At 38.1% G+C, this 27,153-nt stretch overlaps 1 protein-coding gene and 1 long non-coding RNA gene across 4 annotated transcripts; both read left to right on the plus strand.

The window, feature by feature from the left end:
- Window positions 1-11,544: 11,544 nt before the first annotated feature.
- Window positions 11,545-25,596, plus strand: snx7 (sorting nexin 7). Of its 3 annotated transcripts, XM_046847866.1 has the most exons (11): window positions 11,545-11,604; window positions 12,173-12,317; window positions 14,143-14,334; window positions 14,442-14,552; window positions 14,647-14,811; window positions 15,851-16,049; window positions 16,162-16,361; window positions 17,200-17,286; window positions 18,829-18,930; window positions 21,497-21,649; window positions 25,193-25,596. In XM_046847866.1, exons 2-11 carry the CDS (start codon window positions 12,219-12,221, stop codon window positions 25,265-25,267), a joined length of 1,383 nt encoding a protein of 460 aa, XP_046703822.1. In that variant the 5' UTR covers window positions 11,545-11,604; window positions 12,173-12,218; the 3' UTR covers window positions 25,268-25,596. The 3 variants fall into 3 exon arrangements, with proteins under 3 accessions (XP_046703822.1, XP_046703821.1, XP_046703823.1); XM_046847865.1 differs by lacking the exon at window positions 11,545-11,604 and having other exon boundaries at window positions 12,040-12,317; XM_046847867.1 differs by lacking the exons at window positions 11,545-11,604; window positions 18,829-18,930 and having other exon boundaries at window positions 12,040-12,317.
- LOC124384883 lies at window positions 21,657-24,047 on the plus strand. Its single transcript, XR_006925633.1, has 2 exons — window positions 21,657-23,573; window positions 23,749-24,047. It is a non-coding gene; the product is annotated as an uncharacterized LOC124384883 (long non-coding RNA).
- Window positions 25,597-27,153: the final 1,557 nt, after the last annotated feature.

Genomic DNA, 27,153 nt, shown 5'->3' on the forward strand with positions numbered 1-27,153 from the left:
TGAAGATGGAATCATCATAGCTCTCTATCTAGGCCTGGTGTACAGACAATGCAAGAGAAACTTCCAGTCATCACTTTATATTCATACAGTCCTTTTTCTTTTTTTTTTATAAAGCAAGCATAGTTGGGAAGAAGAAATTGTGTTTCTGTACCAAACATCCTGAGAGATAGAAGAACCTTATCTCAGTTAGTAGCTGATAGAAAAGTAATGACACTGATGATAGAAAATAAAATGTCTGCAGTTACTCAGATGTGCAGATAAAATACAAAAGAGGAGATATAAGAGAAGCATGGACTTTGTGGTTTGACTCTTATAGACACATCTTTATATTTATTTATTTTTATATATATATATATATATATATATATATATATATATATATATATATATATATATATATATATATATTTTTTTTTGTGTTCTGACAAGAATCAAGATTAAGAATTTTTTTTTTTCTGATTTTATTCTGGGCTACAATGCAGCTCATTAGACTCCAGTTAGTTGAAATGAAATGATATCATAGCTGAGACAGCTGTGACTTGTAATGCCCCACTGACCTGAAAATGATTCACAGCACTATGATCTGAAGCCTTAAAAGACATAGTGACCCAAACATTACCTCATGTGGCACGGTGCGACAACTCACCCAGGTTCATTACACCTCATCAGTGCATTATGAGGCTAGTAAATGTGACCAAAGTCATATTGAGCCATTGAATTATTATTTGGAGTGCACAATAAACTAACACATGGACCAGCAGGACCTAATGATCTCATATTACTCTGAATGTAGTAACTATTCTTTGGGTCAACAATACAATATGTTATATTTAAAAATGGAGCTCAGAGACTTTCCTCTTTTTTGCACTGCGGTCAGGGGCATTTGGAAGTCAGTGGGAAGATGTCAGGAGAAAAGTGTTCACATTGGATGGTCTGGTTAGGCAGTTTTCTCAAAGGGCCGAACAGTCTTCTACATCCTCCTGCTCACAGCCCCCAATACTGCCTCATGCATAATGCACACAGAGCTCAACTCATTTCCACACAAGACAGCACCACTGTTATGAAACGCAAGTTAATGGGTAAACTAATTGCAATAAACAGGAGTGGTGTTTAGTGTGTGCAAGCTCTTTAATAGGGAAAACAGACCTAATTAGGGAGTGGTGGTGATGTGACAGCGGGTGCGGCGCAGGCTTTTCCATTCATCACCGGAGGAAGGGGGGTTAGGGGGGAATGGTGGTCACACCAGTGCTCTGATCATCATCAGGATGGCTGGACCTGCAAATGCTGCTTAAAGCGAGCCGCTTCTGCTATTGATCTACTGCACTATGTGCCACCAGCAGCCTGAACGAGACCTTCCAGTCCTTGTCATCAAAGAGCTGTTGATGTTTTATCACCTTCAAACACACACACACACACACACACACACACACACACACACGCACACACACACACACACACGCATACACACACACACACACACACACACACACACACACACACACACACCTGGATGCATAGATTTGCAGACATGCAGACACAACCATACACACAAGCTCATGGATCTAGATATACTCAGGAGCAGGCGCTACTTGATCACACACATTCACTCAAAAACTCACACTCCGAACCGGCAAAGGCGTACACACACGTGTTTGTGCACAAACAAATGCTCAATAATGATGTTGGATCCACTCTCATTGCTTTTTGATGAGAGGGAATTGAAAGAGCAGGCTGCTATGATGTGGTCTAACAATGCTGGCCCTTATTTGCATTAAGAGCAACCAGGTAGTCTGGGTAATGGCTTTGTGGCTTTGCAACGGATGTCTTTGAAGCTGCTGAATCAATGTGCCACTTCAAAACTTCATATCCTTCCACATAACACTCCTCACACTACTCAGGTACTACCAGGAGACCAAAGCAAAACAGGAATAGCAAAAAAATGGCCTCAGGCATTTTCCTTTTCTCCCAATTCCAGTTTAACAAATATTCCTGTGTGGGTGTCAGACCCAGGAGATATCTAAGAGCATGAAAATGAGAAGGAATGGATGTGTCCTCTTTTGGCCATTAAGTTGTTATTTGTTTTGTTTGAAAAAAAAAATGAATTCAATTATTTATTAATTAATATGTATTTAATATGTAACAATGCTAATCAAAATGAATAATACGTTGATTAATTGATTGATTGATTGATTGATTGATTCCACCAAATAAAATATATAAAATATAATAAAAAAAAAGCCACATTCATACAAAAAAAACTGAGCTTTTCACATTCCACTGTAGATAAATTGTGTTAAGAAAAAGGAATAGCCAGGCCCACTATTGGATGTGACTGTGGAGATAATGTGAAGAATGGAAGGTGATGGTTAGTCATTATAGCCATCAATGCAGGTCCAAGAAAATGAAGCCTGACAGGCCCAGCTTCCTCCTAGAGACATCCTGTCACCCAGCACCAAAGCAAAGGGTAAGCTGATTAAATGGGACCTTTTCCAGTATGCTTGTTTATTTAGCTCCCATAAAAACAGCTCTCCCCATTATGAGATAGTGACTGAGGAGCAGAACAGCAGGCGAGCAGCTCAAACGGATTGTGTAATTGGGAAGCAGATAGTATCCTTAGCAATGGATGACCTGTACGGAGGTCCCAACGGATATGTCGGATTGACGCAGATTAACATAACTAAAATGACATGACAACTTTGGAACATTCCAAGGGACAGTAATTACAGAGCCAGAGTTTAAATCAATACCTCAGAGGAAACACAGTAACCATGAAAAGGCAGGAACGGAAAAATCCAAATTACAATTGCCTATTTTTTTCTACAAACACCTCATTAGAGAGAGACAGTGTTATCATTGTACTGCTGAAGCTTCTGTCTCTGTGTCTAATGCCAGCCAATTTGCTCTGTTTGCTCAAAAGGCTCCGCTGTGGTTAGTGCCTATGCATCGCTTTAAATTTTAATGTTCTGAGTTCACACTAGAGGCTTCTGGGGGCCCATCAAGGCAGGGACAGGAGCCAGTTGTCCATCTCTCCTCCAGAAGGATGTGGAAGTATTACATTAGATGGTAAATCAACACCAGCCTTGTTAATTATTTAGCAAAACAAAGTGCTGCAGTCATAGATACTCTGCTGTGCGCCTGTGCAATGTTTAATCTATATAATGTATCTGGAGGCTGAGAGTTGATGAAAGAAATGGGAGGGTAGAGTGTGGAGAGGGTGAGAGGTGTGAAGTAATGAGGCAGACAGAGACTAGGCTGGTTTGGCAGAGGACAGCACACATAAGAAGAGATTGAGGAATAGGATGAGACGTTGAGTGATTAGACTTGGAAACAAAAATAAACATATGACAGTGTGAAAATGGTTCAAATGTGTCATGATGAATAAAAAAAGATGACTAATCATTAAATACCATAGATGATAAAAGATAGAATAAATGGAAAATGACAAAGAAAGAAAGAAAGAAAGAAAGAAAGAAAGAAAGAAAGAAAGAAAGAAAGAAAGAAAGAAAGAAAGAAAGAAAGAGTCTGTTGCTAATATTGCTAAACAAAAAAAAGTTTTTGCTACACTGCAAAAATTCTAAATTGGAACATTTACAAAGGTAATAAATTCTTAGCACAATGCTGTTTTTGTTGTTTTGTTGTTCTAAACGTTGGAATCACTTCAGTTTATTTCTTTCTCACCTATAACTCTATCTTCACTCCCTGTTTAATGAACAGAAGCAATTATGAATGCGAGTAAGCGCACTGACAAATGGGCTCCTTCTTTTAAAGCACCAGCATATAGCAAATAATTCCAGTACACACAATTATAGTGATGGTCCTGACATTCCAAGAAGCACCACTGCTGTTATTAATAAAACATACTGAGCTGAAATAGAGTGAGAGATGAGTCGTTAGAGGAGGAGGTGCCGGCATAAGGTCTCGGAATTGATGCTGTAGCAGCCACAAGCCTAATTATTGAAACGAGTCAGCTGTGCTGTGTGTCTGGGCTACATTCATACAGCACTGTCCTCCTTCTGTTGCCCACCAGCCTGTCCCGCTCTCTTTCTGAACCCAGCCTTCTGTCAGCCATGCAAGTTTGGAAAGTAAAGAGTAGAGAACACAGCAGCTTAATAAGTGAGCTCTATATCATTCCCCATGCATAAATCTCGGGTTGTTTTGAATGAATTTGGGTGTTCTTATTTTCAGTGATTCAATGACTGTAAAGAAAACTTCAGGAAGTGATGTGGGTCCATGTACAGATTTGTATCAAGGCTTTTTCCCCCACAGAATAATTGTTTGCAGACATCAGGTATTATGTTGACAGTTAAAGGGCTGTTGGGTGGAACTGATGCACTAGTCGTCGGAAAGTTATCAATTTGATCGGCTTCTCTTTTTGACCACACCTTTAATTTGTTTCCATACACATGAATCCCAACGTTTTCAGGCCCCGGGATTTCATCCACATCAGTTATGTAACTAAAAAAAAGATCTTACATCTGATAGTTAACTGGACACAGAGTATGAATAAATGTTCTTTTTTGTAATAACAGGTAAGTGAAGAGGTATGCAAATGAGCGTCAAACAGGCAAATGAATCCCAAATGGTAAGTCATAATCCAGGAAGCGCCATACGAGCTACAAACCAAATAGGAAGGGAATAAAAAAATAGTAAATCAGGGAAGTGGTAACTCAATGGTTAAGATGTTGGACCACTGAAAGGTTATGAGTTCAAACCCCAGCACTACCATCCTGCTGCTCTTGGGCTGTTGAGCAAAGCCCTTAACCCTCAACTGCTCAGTTGCATAAGTATGATAATTGTAAGTTACTTCAGATAAGTGTCTGCTAAATGGCATGAATGTAAACTTAAATGTATGAATCTGTATGTTGTTGTGAAGTGTCATATCCATCTGTAATATTTGTAAGTTGCTATTTGTTCTTAGAGGCAAACTTATACGCAACCCCAGTTTTTAATCTTTAGAACATATATAAGCAAAACACAAAAACACAATGCTAGCTTTAGAATTAGGACACAATATCCCATAGAGGTTGTTGTATATGTAAGATATAACTATATAACTTATAACTATCCATCGAGTTAGTTCTCTTAGTTTCTGCCACTTGCTTAATTATATGAGTTAGTCTGCTGAAGTATGCATTTATCTCCAGATGGAGACCAGGGAATAAATGTGAATTATGCCCTAGCTAAGTTGCACAGACATAAAATTTTAATTGCAACACTTGTTTCCAAGTTCTAATATTTACTCTCATTTCATTTCTCCTGGAGGCTATTAGGGATTTTTGCCCATAGCAATAGTATCTAGTGACACGTGTTTAGCAATGTCGTCCACAATAATTGTTGTTTCGAATGCTAAATATGTAGTCTGCGTGAAGAGACTTTTTAAGACTGTGAGGCAGCACCAAATCATCCATTTTTTTCTTTGACATGCTATACACATTTTACTTCAATCAAAACATGATGCTTTCCATATCTTTCTATACACAGATTTTTTGAGTCTCACATGTGCTGCTTTGTAATACAACCCAAATTACAAAAAAACTTTCAAAATAATAACAAATAAAAATATAAATAAAAAACAGAATGCAATGATTTTTATATTTCATTAGGCCATATTCATAAAGCATAGAGAACATATCAAATGTTTAAACAGAGAGAATGTAAATTTGTTAGCAGTAACTCATCTCAACAATTCCAATTCTCAACAGCCCTTACATGTCTGAGGAGCCCAGTTTTAGGTCTGAAACAAGATTCAAACTACCCAACAGTCCTGAGTCTTTTTTTATCATATTGTTAATATCATGATGGTCCAGATGTTTTTAACTAAAAAGATCTAGGCAGGTCAGTTCAGCACTTGGATTCTTCTACTATGAGGCCATGTTGTAATAGATTAAGCATGCAGTTTAGCATTGTCTTGCTGAAATATGCAATGCCTTCCATTAAAAAGACGTTGTCTGGATGAAAGCATTTGGTAATCCAGCTGTTGATGATTTTTTCTAGATCTGTTCTGTTCATTCCTTAGGCACTAATGTGACTATAAACTATCAAAGATGCAAGCTTTTGAACTGAGTGTCCATGAGTTCCAAAAAGAATTTCAAAGATTTGTCTGACCTCAGAACAATTTTCTACTTTGCCTCAGTCCATTTGAAATGAGCTTGTGAAGACAGTGGCATTTCTGGGTCATGTTCACATGTGGCTCCTTTTTTGCACGATAGAGATTTAACCTTTTTTAACCATTTGTAGACGACATGACAGACTGTTTTCCCAGAGACTGATTTGTGGAGGCATTTTTAAACCCATGCAGTGATTTCTATTACAGAATTTGCCTGTTTTTAATGCAGTGCTGCCTGAGGGCCCAAAGATCTTGAACATCCAATATTGATTTTCGTCCTTGTCCCTTGTTCACCTGGCTTTCTCCATATTCTCAGAATCTTTTAATATTATGTACTGTAGTTGATAAGATATTCAAAGTCTTTGCAAAGTTTATTTTAGCGAATATTATTCAGAAATCTTTTCAGATTTTCACATTGGTGAACCTCTGCCCATCTTTACTTCCAAGAGACTCTGTTTTTCTAAGATACACTATTTAAACCCAATCATGTTACTGACCTCTTGAGCATGTTAGAAGTTTAGAAAAATAATCCCAACAGGTAACAAGTAGCAGGAGGACAAGAAGGTAGAAATGTGTGCATGGCTTTACAAAAATAAATAAATAAATAAATAAATAAAGAAAAAAAAAGAAAAGAAAAACCTATGGGTTAGGACTTGCATGGATGTGATAATGACCTCCCATTGAAAATTCTAGAGTTGCACAATAAGAAATGTAAAAAAAATAAAAATAATAACAATGAGCAAACAAATTAGAAAAAATGAACTTTAAATAGCATTGGCCACACCCGATGCTCAGCATGCGTGCAACACAGTGATTTGGAATTCCACTGAACGCACTTGCACATGTTTGCCCCTTTCCTTATCTCCCCTGCTCAGCCTACAATCACTCGCCTCTCTATTCCAATTTATCTTATTTCTGGGTGATTGATTAGTAATGCTTTTTTATTTGTTTGTGAAGGAGACTTAATTAGATTTCACAGGTTAGAGGTCTACATACTGAAAGTTCAAGATAATCACTATTATTCTAATTAGGGGATGCCATTAAAGCCGGTTGTTTTGGGACATTAGGGAGCAGAGCAGGGCAGCCGTGTGTGGTACCGCATTCAGAGACAGACTTGCTGTAGAACTCTAGAGACAAGTGTGCGTAGATGCTTATTCAACCCACAAACAGTTTCTTAAAAAAAATACAATGCCAACATCATCTCATTAATGGCTAAATTTTAGTCCCAATGCATTTAACTGTAACAAATCAAAGAATCAACTTGTTCTTAACCAGAAGCACATTGATTCCTTCCAGTACTGCCTAAAAAAATGCAAAGAATTTCTCAGAAACCAATTAGACATTTTGACCTTTTTAACATCATTCCAGAGAATAAGAGCAGATCTTTCATTACTATTTCAGACATCTCTGCACATCAGTGGCATTGAGCAGATGACTTGCCACTGTAAAGTAATGGCAGAAGTAGCCTCAGTGGTTGAAGAAGCTGAGCCTTTGTGAGGGATGTGATACCATAATTTGGATTTTAAGACCATAAAGCAGACATAGGTACTGTAGGAATAAAAAGAGAAAGGAAAAAGAAAAAATGAAGGGGAAAAAAAAGAAGAAACCGACAGAAGTGATCATTAATATGGCATGTGCAAGTCTGTAATGAGGGTGATAATCAAGCCACAATTGTTATATTGGACACCTGGTAGGAATTCAGTATCAGTCACATTTAAAATTCATTTAGGTGCATGATTATATCCATATAAAATCCTATGTAATGGTCCCATCTGAAATCTCTAAATCTCAAGAAGCAAGAATAATGGAAAATCATTAAAATAAAGGTAATAACTGGAACACATGTCTGGAGGAGGAAGATAAATAAATGTGCACTTTGGAACTGTGCATCCGCCAGTGGCGAGAGAAGCTTGTCTGCATGTGGTTTTAATTAGAAAGCAAAGCTTTTTTGACAGCAAATTGATTTTTAATTGTTCACTCCTGCTCTCACTCCAGGTGGCTCCAAATCTTCTTCATTTGCTGTTTTATGTGCTTTATGTGCAGGGTACAAAATCCCAGTACATTACAAGATGCTGTAGATCTGCCAGCAATTTTGCCAAATAACACAGACTCCACATTTCAGAGATATTTGGGCATGCTTAGGCATAATTGTCTGAACAGCATCCTGTTCTATCCAAGTGTCTGCACTTCGAAACAGCAACAATAAGGGATTTTCTGATGATGGTCTGGTCTGCCTCTCTAATGGCTCAGACAGGAAGCAAATGTAATTTGAAAGCGGCAGATCTATGTATGCCATTGTTGTGGCATATTGCTGATCTAATTATTAGCAATCACTGATGGAAGAATATCACTTTGTGGATTTTTTTTTAGGGGAGGGATTTGGGAAGATGCCATGGAGCACTTCCTGGTGCCAGAATGCACTCCTCCTACTCAGCATACTATATTCTATGCACCTGTCTTTCTGCCACTCCCTCATACACACACTGAAAATATTAGCAAATGTCAAAATCCAATTGAGATATGCTTTCATAGGATCAGGAAATTCCAAAATTGTAAACAGATGAATGTGCATGTGAATCCGAATGTGCATATTGTCCGAGTTAGAATTTGCAATATGTGAATTTTTGAAATTTGCCTTATTTGTTTTCAGATTTATTATTTGACAATAAATATCAATATTCAAATGTACTGTGTGAAAATCTCTTGATTGAATGCAACCTATAAATAAACAGTTTATAATCAGGGTTGAGACAGTAATCAGTACATAACCTCATTTTTGTAGACTTCTCTTTTACTGAGGTGCCGTTTATTGCTCACATTTTGTACAATTAAGGGACAATTAATGCCCTGTATTGAGCAGCTCTTGCTAATGGTAGTACTCCATCAAAGCTCACCATGCTAAGCTCTCACTTCACTACTAACTTTAAGAACATAGGTATATCAGGAGAGCAATCAATTATCTGCGAAGTAGCTGGTCAACCTAAGAGCAACAGAAACATTCAAATATCTAGTTCAAAATCAATCACACAGAACAAAAAAAAAGGCAACAGAATAATATGATTGTGGACCGTGACCTTTTCTGCATTCGTTGCACTACCAGTATGGGTTGAAAACACAGTAAAGGACTGACCTTTGTAAGATTATTCTAATACTGCCTAATCTGAACAGTTTGAAGGATATATTCCTCAAGCTGTTTGCAAAAGGCTGCCTAATTCGTGTGCTAGTGGCAACCTGCCAAGATAAAACATTGTATACTAAGATATTGCAGGTTTTCTCACACAGTAATTACTTATTAAAGGCCACTTGATCATTTTCTTTTAATACTCAATACAAATAAAGTAAAAAACATTACCTATTTTAAAAGTAAAGGAAAAAGCAGTAATAGCATTACCTATGCATAACACACAGAACGCAATAGCAACTTACACAAAGTCTGTAATATAACACATTCACAGGATAATATAGTGTTGTGCAGCATTTACCTGTTTTAGTTTCTAGCATATTCCATTCCATCAGCATGCCCATTCTGATTGAATGTAAGAGCTCAGATTACTGATATTAAAGGTGCCTATATAAAGCACTTTACATTAACATGGAGTGGCATTACTCTTCAATGCAGTCTATTTCATGATATACATCATTTTCCTTTTTACATTTACACGTACTTTTTAGCTCTTACTGGCAGGTTGCCTTTCTTTACTGTATGTAGACGAAATGAAAGATGGGTGTGTAAGAAAATACTGGGAAAAAAGACCCAAACGTGTTCTATGATTAATTTCTCTGGAGAAACCTTCAAAAGTTTAATGTAGATTAAAACAGATGGTTGAAAAAAAAAGTTGCAGGATTTGTAAATCTGTAACCATGTCTACAAAAGGAATTTCTTCATTATCATTTTCTAGTGGTGTAAATACAGTATGTAGGTGGCGAGTGACTATTGGCCCTTTGTGGCCTTTGACTGTGCTACAGTGACATCTTTTGGTGGTGTGGATCATCTGCAAGATATCACTACAGTTTGGGACAAAACAAACCTAGTAACTAACCGTATTTAAGAATGCTGGAGGTGACCGATCTGCATAAAACAGGTTTAATAAGAGCAACAGTACTCCTACACACACTAAGCAGTAAGAGATGCTCATGCACTGTTAAGCTGAGGACCTTTCTAAAGATCTGAAGGGATCTCCAAAGGTGTTTTGTGCTTTTAAAACAAACTTCTTTTTGTGCATTGGTTGAGAATGATACGGTTATGCATATTCAAAGTAGGCTGTGTTAATCCATAATTTTAGTAATAGAGACATATTCACACAGCAGAGCAGTTGGGAACTTTAAAGGTTGAGACAAGGATCCTGAGCAAGTCCCAAGTTCTTCAGAGAATAATGACTGTGAAGAAGGCCAATGGATACATTAAGAAATATTTACAATCGCTTAAATGTTTTAGTGTGTAAAGATACGTGGAATAAAAGAAAATAGATTGTTCAAAGTTTAAAGGAATGTCCATTGAAACAGCTTCCTTTTTTTTCCTTTTTACTGTCTTAAGTCCTGAGTTACAATTTGTGTACTTATGGGACATTGAATAATGAACATTTAGCATATTGTTTTTCAAAATTCTGCAATTAACTGTACAAACAACTAATCTTGCCCAGTTTTTGAAGGAACTCAGATGGTTGGAGGCCAATTTGATGGACAATCAGAAGCCTCCCTTTTGGTATTGCATGAAGCATAAGTATCTGTATTAAGGACACCATTAGTCCTAACCACATCTCCATCACCATTTGCAGAATTAGAGCCCTAAACTGTACCACTCTCCAGCCCTCCAGCAAACAACTTGTTTTTGTTACAAGCAAATAGCTCAGGGTTTGACTCACCAGACCAGAGCGCCTGCCACCATTTTTCTGCACCCCAGTTCCTATGTTTCCGTCCATAGTTGAGTTGCTTTGCCTTGTTTCAAGGTCAGCGCAATGGCTTTTTGGCCACAATTCTTCAATTCTTCTGGCCAGATTTCTCCAGACAGTAGAAACATGTACCTGGGTCACACTGGCTTCCTCTGGTTCCTTGCTGATAGCACTGCTGGACATCTTCCGATGTCAAAGTAAAGTAAGAATGATGTGTCTTTCATCTGCTGCATTAAGTTTCTACTGCCCATTTCTTTGTGAAATATCTAAAACAGCACATCTTGAAACCCCAGTCTACTTTGAAATCTTTGTCTGGGAGAGACATTGCTGATGCAGTATAATGACCATGTATAATGTGACATGACACTGTCTTCCTCAACCCTACTTTAGTAGCAGAGTTTGGCTGTTCCCCGTTCAGTTTTAAGCCTCCTACACAGATGTTTCTCATTCAGTTTATGACTGCGAGTTAACGACAGGGGAGGTGGTGGCTCAGTGGTTAAGGCATTGGACTTTGGATCAGAAAGTCAAAAGTTCAAATCCCAGCACCACCAAGCTACTGCACCACTGCTGGGCCCTTGAGTAAGGACCTTAACCATCAACTGCTCACTTGTAAGTACAGAAGCTCTGAATAAGGGAGAATGCCAAAATGTTTTAAAATGTTTTAAATCTGTTTCAACCTACATGAGAAATAGATGATCCTACAAAAATCCCTGGCATTGTGCAAGTGTACAAAGTAGGCAAAAGTAAGAATTGAACGCCAAAGGTGGTCACACTTAATATTGATTTCATTTAGATTACTCATCTGTTCATTTACTTTCCATTTTGTTAGCTGATAAAAAAAAAAATATATGAACAATCTTTATTTCCGAAAGAATTCTCACTTTACAGCATTTCCCCCAACTTTTTTTCCACGGGTAATCTGTTTACAGTGTACAGCTTCTGAGTTAGCTACATGCTCTACGTCACCGTGCACACTAGCCTACTTTATAGTATTTCCTCCTACTCCGTGTATGTTAGTACGCACTACATTTACACACTATATAGTCAGTTAGTACGCTGAATTGGACAACATAGGACTCCTCTTTCCTGAACACGGAATTTCCGTTTCCGCGCAGTTCAGCGGCTCTACTGCTTCACACCGTGTTTGAGTTTGTTGTTTGTTTTATGTCAAAATCAGGTCATGAAGTTTGAGTGAAAGAAAGTGAGCCGTGATTTGAGACATTATGAGCGGCACTGCTGTCGAAAGCGATCCGATACCGGAAGACATCTCGGGCCAAATGTTGGAGCTGGACGAGGACGAGGACTTGGAAGTTTTCAGTAAGGTAAATATAAACACAAACAATAAAGTAAACCTCTGGAATGAGAAGTAGGACACAGGAAAGAGAGGAAGACGTATGTTGGTGTGTGAGGACTGAGAGTAGGAGTTTAGTATGTACTTGTTTTTACAGTGTGTGTCTGTGACACGTTTGCAAATGTGTAGCAACTGTTTCTACTGATTGAATGAAACGGCAGACGAGAGAGAAGTGAAATGAACACAGTCCAGATAAGTAAAGAAGTCCTTTAGAAATGAGTTTATTCGGTTTGGCAACACCATTCTTTAATGATATTAACTGTAACTATACAATGAAATACAAATAGAAACTTTTGTTGCCTGAACTTTTAAAGTCGAGTGTCAATTCAGTTGATTTTTCTTTGTATACTGCTTTTAACAATGGACATTGTACCAAAACAGCTTTACAGAGATAAATGGTGACAGTGATGAAAAACCTCCCTGAGATGATATAAGGAAGAAACCAGACACAAGTGTGGGTGCCACTGAATATCCATCTTTTATAGTTTAATCATTGTTGAGGTTTATAGATGAAGGTCAGAAAACAGGTGATGTCCTGAGGATTATAAAAGTAGCTTCTTTCCCAAATGTACACCTGTATGTCTACTCAGTTTGTGCTGAAAGCCTACACACACACACACACACACACACAAAATAGGGGAAATAAAGAAATGTTTTAGGAACATGCCTTGTTTTGGAGCACTGTGTGAAATTTGTGCTGACTACAGCGCGGTTTGTTGGCACAGGATCGCTCCATAGAGGTACAGTCCTCCCATTAATCAGCTCTCTCAGGCTGCTGGGGAAAGAAAAAGCAGAAATATTTGTCTGTCACCAAATAAATCAGGGTGTAGTGCACACAGAAACAAAAAGAGAGAAAAGATCATCCAGCTAAACTGAGTAGGATACAAAGCCTAAAAAGAGAAGTGCTAAAAACACACCAGCATAACTGGTTACAGCTAAAAGCAGCATAATAGCCATGTTTGTATTCATCATTGTGAACACTGCTGTGATGTACAGAACAATGTCCAACTCACTTCCACATAGAGAAATATCAGGTAATTACAGAGCGACTCAAAGGCTAGACTGGATACATCCCAAATCTGAAATGATATCTAGATAATTTGTGTGGGACATGTTGCAACAAGAGGCATGTCATTTTAATGTAAAACATATACATTTGGCCTATTTATAGATATTCCTTTCTATGACATTCATATCAAACAATAACAGAGAATCAATTGTGGAAGAAAAAAAGCGTTTTCCTTAATGGTATGTACACATCCTCAGAGGCCACTCTGTTCCAGTGCCACAAGTTTCACCCATGACTCGGGTTAATGCAACTATGCTGTTAGCAAAGGTTTTCTATTGTGTGACCTCATGTGTCCAAAGTGAGTGAAAGCTGAAACAGCATTTTGATGACAGGCTTCAGAACTCAGTGATGAAGGTCCGCCCACTCGGGAACAACTGCATTGTCAGCAGTGCAAATATTTCACTTTATATCATAACAAAGTTGAAAAAAAAAATCTGTTCAAACTGTTTTTTTTTTCCCCCTAACCAAAATACACGACAGTTTAACATGGAGGACTAAAATGCTTTGCACTACAACACAAAGTGGGATGTCTGGTTACTGGATCGTAAGCTAAATCTGGTGATAAATCACGAGTCTGATTTTGACATTTATAGTCAGAATAATTTGATCTTCGATCAGTGATCATACAGTTTGGTAGCTTTTTATTAAAAGTTAAATTAGTTAAACTGGTCATGGTTTTATTTGACATTTTTTCTGCTTTGCGTTTTCTTTTTCTCCTTCATATTAGGATGCAACCTTCACAGATGGAAGCTCCTTCATTGTATCTATGCAGACATCCCCTGGATCAATGGTCAATCAGTACAGATTTGATGATGAGGACGATGTGGCTGGAAATAAAGACATATTCATCACAGTTGATAATCCTGAGAGTCATGTGACAACCATTGAGACATTTATCACATACAGGGTTTTGACTAAGGTATGGCAGGAGTATGACAGTTTTGTGGTATGGGTTTTGCTTGCGAAGTATCTTCTTACTGCTTATTTTATATTTGTTTGTTTTTTTTCCATCTCTCTTGGCAACAGACTACTCGTAGTGATTTTGACTCAAGTGAGTATGAAGTCCGCAGGCGCTACCAAGACTTCTTTTGGTTAAAAAGCAAACTGGAGGAGGCTCATCCAACTCTTATTGTCCACGTGGGTGAATTTCAATAGTTTAACCTTGATTAGATAGCAAACTTCTGTTTTGCATTGTAATACAAACTAATATTGGTTGTTTGTTCTTGTAAAGCCTCTACCAGAGAAATTTGTTATGAAGGGAATGGTGGAAAGGTTTACTAATGACTTTATCAAGACAAGGAAAAAAGCACTACACCGGTTTCTTAACAGAATAGCCGACCATCCCATTCTGTCAAGCAGTGAGGATTTCAAGATTTTTCTCACAGCACAAGCCTGGGTAAGGCGCACACACACACACACAAACTGGCTACATTTGGCTTCATGATTTAGACTTAAAATGATTACATTGGTTGCAATATTTTTCTTTTTTCAATGAAAGATCATATGCATTTGACAATTGTTACTGGTATATTTATTCTGTATTCTAAGAATAAATCCCCACCACATCTTTAAATACATGCAGGTATCATGAGCACAGTATAAAATAAATCAGAATCCTATCTGTATTAACGTCTAGTTATGTAATAAGTCATGGCAAGGATTTTGGTCCATAGCCAATAGACATTCATTAGCGTCATTGTGGGTAAATGTGGTGTTATGATAAACATAGTAAGCACAATGCTTTGCTTACCAAGTTAAGCTCGAGACTTCGAGTGCAGCCATGACTCACTTATCTGATTCATTTATTGAATTAGTTTAGTCATGGAATTTATTATTCAGTACATCGTATTCATTATTTGTTAAGCTGTACTGTACAAGTTTGTTTCTTTTCACTGCAAACTGCAAATTCATTTTAGCTTTCTAACCTGGTTTCTTCCTTTTCGCCTCTGTAGATTAATAACTCGCCTGCGGTGAATAGAGAAGGATAGTTCCTCCTCTAGCTTTTTTTTTTTTATGTAATGGTTGCTCTAAAATGCTGCAGAATTCAGACATTTTTATGAATTGTTCTGCCATGAAAAACAATCGTCTATTAAAAGTGCAACCAGAAAAATTTCCAGAGGAAAAAAAAAAGATAAGCTCTTAAATAAGTTATTATTATATATTATTTTTTCCTGAAGATGGCAGATTAGTTTTCCAAAATGTGCAGATAATATGTAATGTCTAATTTTGTGTTTCCTTTTGAAGTAGACTGTTAGGAGAGCACAGTGGTACAAAGGCTAAAATCATGTTTGAGTCTCTGGTCTGCAAAACCATTTGTTTTAACTTCTGGCTGTTAAACATGATTTGGCTCCTAAGGTTGAATTCTGGTGCAGTCTTAGTTATTAAAGCTGCAATATTTGTGCTCTGAATGTTAACCGATAACTCTGCATCTACAGGAGCTAGCATCTCATAAGAAGCAAGGTCCAGGTTTCTTAAGCAAGATAGGAGAGACGGTGCGAGCTGTAGCTGCCACAGTCAGAGGGGTCAAAAATCGGCCAGAGGAATTTAATGCTATACAGGACTATGTGGATAACTTTAGTCTGAAGCTGAACTCGCTGGACAAAGTCACCCAGCGAATCATCAAAGAAAAAAGAGGTACTGCCTTCAAACTGTATCATTACTACTGTATTATTAACCATAGGCCACTCACTTGTTGTGCGTCGTTGGTTGTGTAATGTACAATGAGCTTTGTTGTTTGTTGTTGTAGAGTACCTGGAGGATATGAAGGATTCTGGGCCTCTGTACACCCTATGGTCTGGCTCAGAGGAGGAGCTGGTGGAGCCTTTGAAGCTCATGGCAAGTTGCTTGGACAGGTGCTACAAGGAGACTGAAGAGCAGATCGAGCACCTCAGTAACAGCCTCCTCCCGATGCTGCACGAGTATGTGCTCTGCGCTGACAACCTCAAGGTACTTCCTTGTGACCTGATTTGTTGATTTATTTGATTTTTGTGCACAAAGCTGAATGCTCCAGAGATGTTCTTGGAGGTGTGTAAGGATAAGTGTATTTTTCTTCTGCCTGGAAAAGAAATTCACACATATACTACTGTTTGGCAGTAGTTAGGAAACAAGCATGTGCACGGTCTCGTGTGTGACTGTTGCACCCTGGATGTCATGACGAGGCAGGCATGACCGAGCGCACAGACTTGTTTTAGGTTTTTACTTTCAGCACACACTTGCAAACTTACTGCACAATACACAATGTAGACAAGGTGCTGTCGGGTCAGGTTGCTCTGCTCAGCACCACCGGCTCTTACTGCTCAGCATTTTCTTTTTCACAGCAAAAGCATGCAGTGTATTAAAAAAAAAGAGCATCAGTCACATATGTGTATGTGTACACTGATTTATGAAAATCTTCTCCACGATTCCACCCTTCATTCACAAACGGCACTCGATCACATCTCCGTTGCCACTGCGGGTTAGATATCATTCGAGACCTCCAGCTAATTTGTTAGTTTTTGATGAAAGCAAATAATTGCCATCTTAATATTCTTTTGCTGACTAATTGAATAGAAGCATGCATACTGCTTAAGGAAAGAGGCTTCTCTGAGACTACCACTTAAAACAGCATTCTTTTCTAGTTTTATGTTTAACTACCAATGCTAGTAGTTCGTCTCATTTCGACTTCGAGTCGTATGATTTGTTGATCTGATCAATATATTAGGCATGATGTTTTAACAAATTGTGTATTTCATCAAGTCATCCATTTATTCAAAGGGGTATTGGTCACGGTGTTTGTTCCATACAGGCAGTACTGCGGAGACGAGACAACATCCAAGCAGAGTTCGAGGCTAAGAATGAATCTCTTGCCACTAAGAGGACGGAAAGAGAAGCAGTGAGTGCAATCCGACTCTTTCATTTTTTTTTTTTTTCTTCTTCCCTCCATTTAATTCACCCTGTGCTCTCTTGCAATTTCCCAAAGATTATTAGTAATAAAGCCTTGCTTCAGCAGCAGTGTCTGCTTTCAAATGAAAGCGGTCCATTTTAAGCCTAAAGAGATTCTATAAATATGTAAGTTCCTCTGAGCCCGAATACGCTTCTTCTAGAACACAGTAAATATGGTTTAATAAAGCCTCTGCTAATCATGTCATACTTTATTCTCTTGGGCTTTTGACTTTCCACATCAATTCAATCAAATGTCACGGGTGTAAGAAAGATCCTACTGTGGAGAAGGGGAAGGGGCTATATAAGGTTGTGTTCTTTTGTAGAAGTGTTTGAAGGTTGTCAACGCCTCCTTTCTCAGCTTAGCAATAACCTTTCTCCAGTGAATTTAATTGCAGCCAGTGAGCATTGTTCTTTTTAGGCTTTCGTTATGCTGCATGGGTCTCATGATCTGGAAGGAAATCTTTTTTTATTTATTTTTTGTAATGTTTTATGATGCAGTGCTTCTTGGACCTTATTTACAATCTACCACTTTTGTAACAATTAGATTTTCAAAGCTATTATTACATATAGAATGGATGCAAAATATAGTGGCCCTCAGAATTATTTGTACTCTTCGTTAAAATGATTATATAAAATACATTTTACATTCAACAATTCAAATTGTACAGTCCAACTGCATAAGAATCTATTGATATATTCCCAAATTTATTCCTCATTAAAAACCACTTCCTTAAGTAATACTGTGCCAAATTCATTAATTCTATTTACTGTCAAAGAGCCGTGTAGTACATGTCCAGTCGAGATAAAAATTCAGTGTTATAAATAAAATATTTACACATCTCATACCGATTTTACTGCGAAGTACATTCATTTTTGGTCTATAGTTTATAAATCACATGAAATGTCTTAATCACTTAAAACAGGTGTCTAATTGCAAACCAGTATTTAATAACATTTACTGTACTGGCAGTCACAAGCGGCAATCCTGTATCTGTGCAAAAATTGTAATTCATGAGAATTTGAAAATAAATACAAGCGACCTTTGCTCTCAGTCCCCAGGAAATTCATTGTTCTCTTAAAGCATGTTCTTGTGCCCTGGTATACAAATATAGGTTCTACAAAATCATTTTGACACCCTTTACCATGAGGAGAACCAAAAACCCTTTAACACAATACAGGCCTGCACAAATAAACAGAAGCACAATTGTTTCCCTGACTAAAAAGGTTACGTCAGAAAAGTTCGAACTATAAATTTTTGCTTATATGCTGTGGTGGTGATCATGATGTAACCCTACAGAATTTGAATTCAGTTATATGCAAATACTGTTATCTGTACTGAATGTCACTGAGGCCTGCTGTGTAACTATAAAAGGAGAAGTTAGTTACTCCTCAAATCCAATATTTCAGCCATCATTTTGTGATTGAAAGAAGATTCTTAGTACACCACACATTTTTTTCCCCCATCTGATGTGTATTGGTTGTGTCTATAAAGGATTCTAAGGTGCTGAGTTTAGCATGGGACAGCCTGGTGGGCAAAGACCCAGAGGAGGTCAAACAGCAGAAACAACAGAAGCTTAAAGGAGAGATTAAAGAGGTACTGGTTTTCTAACAGGAGCGGGGAATCCCTTTTCTAACTTGTGTGTCTGCTTCAGCGTCATTGTTTTGAGCTGGTAACATTTCAACGGCTGGAATTTCAAGCGATCACACCCTGGTACATGAGGGCACTACTTTCAAACAGTATGAACTGAAAGAACCAGTTTCGAGCTGAAATGTTACCTGCTCATCAGTGAGCCGTTTCTGCTTAGGCATTCTTAAAAACTTTAACTGTGCTGTTGATTCTAATTTTAGCTGTGGCTTGGGAAATGTTTTCTAACCTACTGTTGATTTCAAAAATGACTGTCTGTTAAAATCTTTCCTTCCAATTTGTATTGTGTCTTTTGTACATTCTATCTACTTTCTTTTTTGCTTTGTTCCTATTACACAATCCTCTATGATTAAATTACTAAATAATGCAAATTCATCACCATGTCAGCTAGATCCCTCACCCACTGCAAAAACATCAACAAAAAAATTGCTGCCCCTATTTCTCACCTAATAAATTATAGTTTTGCTTTGGGAATTGTGTCATCTGATATGAAATGGCAGCTGTTTTACCCATTTTGAAAAAGCAGGGTAGAGAACTAGCAAAGTAAATAAACTATAGGCCAATCTTTCTTTTCCATCTAAAATCTTTGAAAATGATTTCCATTCACTCCTGGTTACTCCATAGCATCTGAACTACACTTGTTAGATCTTACTCTGGCTGTAGATTTTGAGTCTCTGGGTCTCATTTGCTTTTGCTTTTTAGTTTTTATTTATTTTTAACCAAATTAATACATTGTTCCACAACACACCGATTGCACACCAATCTTTTGGTTTTTATTAGTAAAGTTTTTAGCTGCTTTATCTATTATTTTGCCAACAAATTGCCAATATTTGAATACAGCAGGAAATTGCATATCTTCTTCTGCTCTTTTTTTCCTCAATGTGTCTCTCAAGTCTTTGTTCTTGGGCCCACATGCTTAAACTCTGTTATCTTTTTCTGGCACTACGGGATCAGCTTTCGCTGTTATGCAGATGATGCACAGCTTTATATTAACCCTATCACCAGTTCAACAATAATTACCTCAAACCCAAACTCACTCGGATCTTTGCATTAAGACTGATGAAGTCCTTATCAAGCTGTTCGGAACCTTTTAGAGTATAGGTGTCTTTAAATAATTTCCCTCCTTCACTTCCCATATCAATTCCCATCTGTGTTTCCCAAAATATGCTCAAACTATTCTTTCAAACTTGCTAGCTGCCAGTGTTGTTGTTTTTTTGTACTTGTTACTTAAAAATTGTTTATCAGGGTGCATTTTCACAAACTCGAAAATACTCCTAAAATCACATTGCTGTGAGTCAATGTTTTCATATTTTTCACACTGTCCAAGTCACCAAAGAAATGTAAAGCCTACTGTGATAGAGTTGACATTCCTGCAGATGGCAGTAAAGGTAAATGAAAATGTATGGAAAGCCTTCATTCTGTTCACTCCTTCCTAAAGGAAACAGTGCCTATGATTTGAAATATAAAGTTTTATTTTAAAAGACGGCCAAATTCTACTTTACGATTGAATGTAGCTTCACGGCTTTAGGACTTGTTTGTGTGTAAACTAGCGTGTCCATTATTATTATTATTATTAAGGTGCCTGCGTGTCTTGTAATGACAGTGAGGGCAGATCAGCGTAACTAATGATTTGTCCTGCTCGTCACAGGGGAGACTCTGCGCCAGACAGTTACTTATTATGCCCACTCTTCTTCCCTCCCTCTGTGCAACAACCTCATTCACCCAAAACATCTCCTGTTCCATAGCCTCACCTAATCAGAGCGTGTACAAACACACCATCCAGGAGGGACCCCGGCAGAAGCGACAGCAAACGCACAGCATTCGACCTTCATCAGCTCAGCTGTCAATAAGTGCCTGATTTTCTAAAGCTCTTCACCGCTTCACAGCTTGCTAATTTGACACAGTCATTCCCAAGAGCCTTGAGCAGCCCAGTCGTCGAATACTGTGTTTACCCATCCTTCTCTTTGTGCTCCAATGTGTGGACAGTAATACTTCTTATGTGGTATTGGAAGCCAATTGGTCCCAAGAGACCATTAGCTTAGAAGGCAAGCTGTTAGCAACTACTCCGACGAAGTGGTCTGATCAATGTCATGCAGCGTCGAGGACTGTCGTACCATTGTCTACAAAGAGAGTGGGTTGTCGTTGTACTAAGAACACTTCAACCACGGATAGAAATATAGTCAGCGGATTGGCCATCGGAAGAATGACAGAATCTCCTGTACATAAAAAACATGGCATGTGCCATGAACTATATACTCGTAACAACAATGAGACAATTGTATGTGCAATTTCAACAGAGACGGCCATTTATATAATATAATATAATCATTATATATTATTCCAGATCAGTATTGACCAGAATGTAACAAATGCACACTCAGTAATGAAAGCCAGAAAATGTCTTCATTTTGAGTGCCTCAGCTGTGTCTGAAGTCGTCTGAAGTTTTATGAAACAAGTTGCTAGTCGTTGTGGGTGTGTGCTGCTATCTGATGGTGGTGTTGTGTGCATGTGCAGATTAAGGAGGACATCGAAAAGCTGGAAGATAAACTGGAACTGGCCAATAACACACTGAAAGGGGACTGGAGCCGTTGGCAGAAGAACATGAGGTCTGACCTGAGAACAGTCTTTACCCAAACAGCAGAGAAGAATGTGGAGTACTATGAAAAGGTGAGCAATGACCTGCCCCAAAAGAGCTTTCTAAAAGCGGTTGTATCCAAAACGGTGGAGGCCAATCAGCCATTTCAGATTTACAGTCACAATCCGGGGAAATTTCTGTGTAGAATATCGCCCTCTATAGCAAACGTGTTTGTGAAGTATCCATATGTACATTATTTATAAAGCTTTCAATTATACTTGTGGTGTCTTGGTAAAAGATGAAGATTTGGGTTTATTACTAAGAGCGTTTGATGTACACATGCGCCTGTAAGGCTGGAGTCATTTGCATTCCTGCTTTGGGCATTTGCCAGTAGAGGGTAGTATTATTTCATTTTTATCTCCTTAGCCTGCTTGCAGTAAAGAACAAGCCTCCAAGGCCATAAAGAAGGACTAATATTTCCATCTGAACAGCTTTAGAGAGGTGAGAGATTGTGATTGACGCTGTTAGATGCTACCCTGCCTTTTTTTATTTGCTCCCCACAGCTTGACACTTGACCTTTGACAGGCTGAATCGGGAATTTGGACCTAAGAACTGATGGCACAATCCATTCTGTAAGGGAAAAATTAGTGACAAGTTTGTGTAAACCTTTGAGCCTGACCCATGCATTTAGAGATCTATAGGGGAAAGCAGGTAAATCTAGTAAGTGTGAATGTTGTTGGTTCTCTGTGTATTTTTCAGCCTTGCATCCCAGTACCAGGTTTTATTTATTAGAACCTTGTTAATAAGGTGACCTTTAGTAAGAACAAATGCAAGCTGTGTCTCTTTCAGTGTGATACATGAAATGCACACGCCAACCCATCAGAAGGTCTCCTTCCTGGTTACACTTTTATTAGGTCTTTTTAGGTAGACATTAGCAAAGGTGGAGAAGGCAGGAGAAGAAGCACGTGAGGCAGCTCCTCCTTAATATGTTGGAGGAGTGTGGGGTGCGCTGACGCAACGAAAGGCCATATCAGTTTGTGCTAATAAACTCAGAATAAATCTGGGACTCGACTTCAGAGTTGGTATGCAGGGGATGAGCGGGGTTAGTTGAAAGCATGTGGCATTCCTGATCCCTTTGAATCATTAATGTGCACTAGAATGGCCTCAATAAGCTGAGGCAAGGAGATGAAACTCTGTATAGAGAGTGGGAGATGAGGATGTGGGTACAAACCGTGTCCTCTGTGTCCACTTCTGGAAAAGAATATTACCGTGCCTGGGTTGTAGCATATAGGAACGAAAATGACCGGATAATCACATAAGTATGAAAAGTGAAGCAGGTGTATCGAAACGGGAGATGAAAGTTGTTTGGGTGGGTTTCAGAAAAAGTGCAGGGAAGAAGATGAAAAGAATTTTAGTAGGAAGTACCAAAAGTGTGCCTTCTGAAGCAGATGATGGGAAACCAGGGAGCTGGAAATTTTTATTTATTTATTTATTTTACAAAAGTGTTTGCCATTCCATTGTGAATGATTGTCCAAATTGAATTAGATTTCATTTTAAAATACTACTTATATCTTTGGCCCTTTTGATTAAAATGATGTCAGGGACACGTTCTTATTTATTTATACAAGTCCATTAAAAAAAAGTGTAATTCTATGTAACTATGTGAGTTGCTATTGTAATTTTCAGAGCAATTTGCATTGTAGCCTGTGCAACACTGTGGGCACAGCAGCAGCACACTATAAGATAGCAAGTTCATAGGATTGCCATGGAGACACCATAGCAACAAGGATGTTGCTCAGAGATATGAGGAAGACTGAAATCCTGTCGTTAAGTGTTGGACTTAATTTAGAAAGTGCGCTGCATTTTATTGAAGGTTTTTAAAACATGTCTTGTGGGGCACAAAAGGGGTTCAGTTATTGATCGTATGAGGGCTTTATATTCGATGTATCCTCTTTGAAATCAACACCCAGTGTCTCTTTTTTCACTAGCGGTGCTGCTTGGCCGTGATGTGCAGAGGTTATTTCTTCTCGTCTCTTCATACACTCTCAACTTTAGCTTCTCGTAAATTATGTGTGGGCAGAAAACTGCATATACATATGAATTTATGTGCAGAACTGGCTGATTTATTCTGTCCACTTTGCCTGGATTATTCCCTGATTAATTGGTGTACCTACATTTTTTTTTATTACAGCCAGGGATGAAGCAGGTCAGAGGTCTTGGGCATCTTAATGAGCCTTTAAACTCAGTTAAGGCTTCACCCAGCTCATACTGCCAGTTGTGCATATGATACAGAAACTAATGTCAACATTTTAAATCATTGTAAATGAGCTGAGACCAAATATACAATAACTGAGTGCTAATCACATGAATTTGTTTGTATTAGCACACTAAATGTTGTTCGTTTTTGTGGTAGCACACTACTGCAACACTAAATTCACATTCAGAATACATTTTTAAATAAATTTTTTTCATTTCAGAAACATTGCAAAACTGCGCCCCATGTTATGTTTTTCCGTTGATGAAAAAGGAATCAATACTTAAGTTTTTTACACATCCATTATTGAAATGCTTTGCTTGTTTGGCTACTCTGCAGAGCTTCAAGAATAAAAACATTCAATGAGATTTTCTGTACATCAGTGATTCTAGACCTCACTCTTGTTCACGTCGTGACTTTTTTTCAGTCCAGTTTCTTTTTATTGCCCCCAGTATTACGCATGAGAACTTTACAGTAAAGTTTTCTTTTTCATGCGTGCCTGTGTTACACAGCAAAGCACAACAACGCTCATCTCCACTTGGCAGCCCTTCGTCTCCATCAGCTGTCAGTTTGATCATCTCCAGCCTGAGGTTGTCAGTGACCCACTGCCCAAAGTCACTCTGAGACGTGAGGAAAGCAGCCGCTTGTCAGCTCCCTCAAATAATTTAGCTGTAAGATAGTGAATCTCGCACTGAACTTGTTTCCTTAGTCGGATGTTTGGCTCATTCAGAATCAGGCACTGATTGGCAGTCTTGGTATATGTCACATTGTAGAATGGTATAAAAAATAATATTGCTCATTCCTTATGTCAAGACTGTTGTGAAACGAGGTTGAATGAATGAGGGAGCCCAGCCTATATGCTGTCTTTATTACTGTGCTATCTTCGCAGGCCAGGGGAATATTTATATTCAGATATCGAACACATGCGGATAAGAGTAGACGACTCCTAATTTTGCAGCATGTCCAGCATGTCGCTGCTTTCAGTCTCTTATATAAAGTGCTTTAAAAAGGTCAGAGCTCATCTGCCTTTAGTAAGGTGCAATCCTGATGAAGTGTTCTGACAAGCAGATACTCGCAGTGGGCACGGTTCACAGCTATACTGAAGTGGCATGAAAGTTTGTGGGCTCTCGTTTGGGTGGGGGGGGGTTGTAGCGATCGGAAGGACATTAATCTTGAGCCTGGAAAGTGACACACAAATCTGCAGTCGGCCACAGCCTGGGAATGAAACGGGTGCTAAATTGGAAGTCGCCGTGTGTCAGCCCTCTTGACAGCCTTCGAATAGCTGCTCATTACTCTGCAGTTGGAGGGCTACCCAGACAAAAAGTGGAATAGGTGCACAAACTCGATGCTAATGTCATTATAAATGTGTGTTCTGTCGCAGTGTCTGGCAGTGTGGGAGTCGTTCCTGCTGTCTCAGCGACCCGAGGCCAGGGAAGTGGGCAGAGATGACTCCTAATCCCTCAGAAGCTTTTATCCGAACAGTGAAGACCAAAGTCAATTTTTTTTGTTTTTTTTTACCTTTCACTGCAGGTGTTTGAATTGTATATAAAAAAAAAAGATGCCACAGATTTCTCAGTATAAACATAACTGTGCCTTATCTTAAGCCAAACCATGAACAGAGATCTCTGTCACAATCCCATTACTTCCTACAAAAGATTAGTTTGTGTCTGCAGCACACAGATCTGTTTAGGAAAGGACAAATATTTTGCCATAAATTGTTTTATTGGCTTATTAACAGTCTTGGATAATCAAGAAAGAGACAATAAAGCAATCTAATTAAATTTAGTAGGTTTGGTTTATGGTTTTATTGTATTTGGATGCCATTAGTCTCTGAATTTAGCTCTTTAGCTATTCGGTACATTTGCTTTCGTCATTGCCGAGGCTTCTTTTCTTTTTCTTCTACTTTCATCGCCTGCTCATACGCCAGTGAGAATCCAATTGTTTAGCCCAAAATATTCAAATCAGAAGCCTTAATTAGCATTCATTTGCACTATGGAAGATTAAAAAATCTATCTATTTTAGCATTACTAGATTCAATCATAAATGTACTTAATTTTTTTTTGTTTACATCGTGCTCATGTTTTGCAACCATTCGAAATGCTTCATAATAAATAAAAATGTGTAACCATTTTATATACAATTACTTTACATACTATGCATCTCAGTTATCATCATATTTTTGCATATTGTATAAATAAGACATTTTTTATTTTAGGTCCATGGTGATAAAGTGGAACTAAAGAAAATTATTAACTACAGCTAAATATTGCTTTTTATTTTGTTTTTATTTATTTATTTTCTTCTGAATGAACCGGGTCTCAGAGCTCTGCTTGGTCTAATCACATTAAACATTTAACAACTCAATACAAATGATTGCATTGATCAGCAATTTAATTAGTGCACATGTAGGAGAGACATGATCTCTGTGGTTTGAACAGGCAGGATTATGCAACATGCAACATCCATTAAAATAACAACTTGAGGTACAAGGCACAGACTTTTTTCTGATTTCAGACTGGAACATTAGCGTTACATGGAACGGTAATGGAATGTTAATTAGCTGTCATGGCATACTCCCTAGAAACCTGCATTTTTTAAAATAATTACTTTTAAATGAATGTAGCTGAATACATAAATGATGCAGGAGTATTGCATCAAGAACCATGGTGTCCATAGAACTACAATCTTTTTCTTGTCTTCACTGTACCTTCATGTGAATACTGCTTCTGGTTTTGCCTTACAGTGAGACTCAAAATGGGGAAAAAAGGATCGTCAGCATGAAACCAGATTTTATATTCACAGGATAAGATAAAGTGCAGAACTGGTAATACGGAAGAAAATCTGAAATAAGAAGGTATAAAGTAATGCTTAAAGCCTTCTAATGAGTGAAACCTTATTAATTGCTCTTGCTGGGAGTAAAAAGTTATAATACATGGATTCCCAACTTTCTAAAATAATTATACAGCCGTGATCTTTAATGGAATAAGTGCTGAGTCTGGGGCTTTTCAGTTTGATTTTGTAGCTCAAAATGTAAATGTATCTGAACAGCCTTGATATAAATGAAAGTTTAGAAACTTTTCGATGTTCCGACAGGTTTTATTAATATCACTTTCGAACACTGTGTCCTCAAGCTATTGACAGGGATATTGCACTAAAAAAAATGACTGAACCAACCTATTGAACGTTATGCCACAATTATAATTCTGCTGACCTTTTTTGCACTTTACAATTTCCCTGTTGTGGGAGATAATAACAGTTCTGCTCAACACTTTCCTATGATTAATATCCGTTCAATAAAAGTTCACTATAAATCGCATTACATGAATTAAAGGTGGACCGATG

This window comes from Silurus meridionalis, chromosome 4 (assembly GCF_014805685.1).
Source record: "Silurus meridionalis isolate SWU-2019-XX chromosome 4, ASM1480568v1, whole genome shotgun sequence".
NCBI classification, from domain to species: Eukaryota; Metazoa; Chordata; class Actinopteri; order Siluriformes; family Siluridae; genus Silurus; species Silurus meridionalis.

What these genes read in the sequence shown, in the direction of transcription:
- snx7 (XM_046847866.1), top strand. Translation starts at nt 12,219, where the DNA reads ATGAGCGGCACTGCTGTCGAAAGCGATCCGATACCGGAAGACATCTCG. An exon ending in AATCATCAAAGAAAAAAGAG is followed by an intron (nt 16,050 to 16,161) that starts GTACTGCCTTCA and finishes TTGTTGTTGTAG; the next exon opens with AGTACCTGGAGGATATGAAG. An exon ending in ATGTGGAGTACTATGAAAAG is followed by an intron (nt 21,650 to 25,192) that starts GTGAGCAATGAC and finishes GTTCTGTCGCAG; the next exon opens with TGTCTGGCAGTGTGGGAGTC.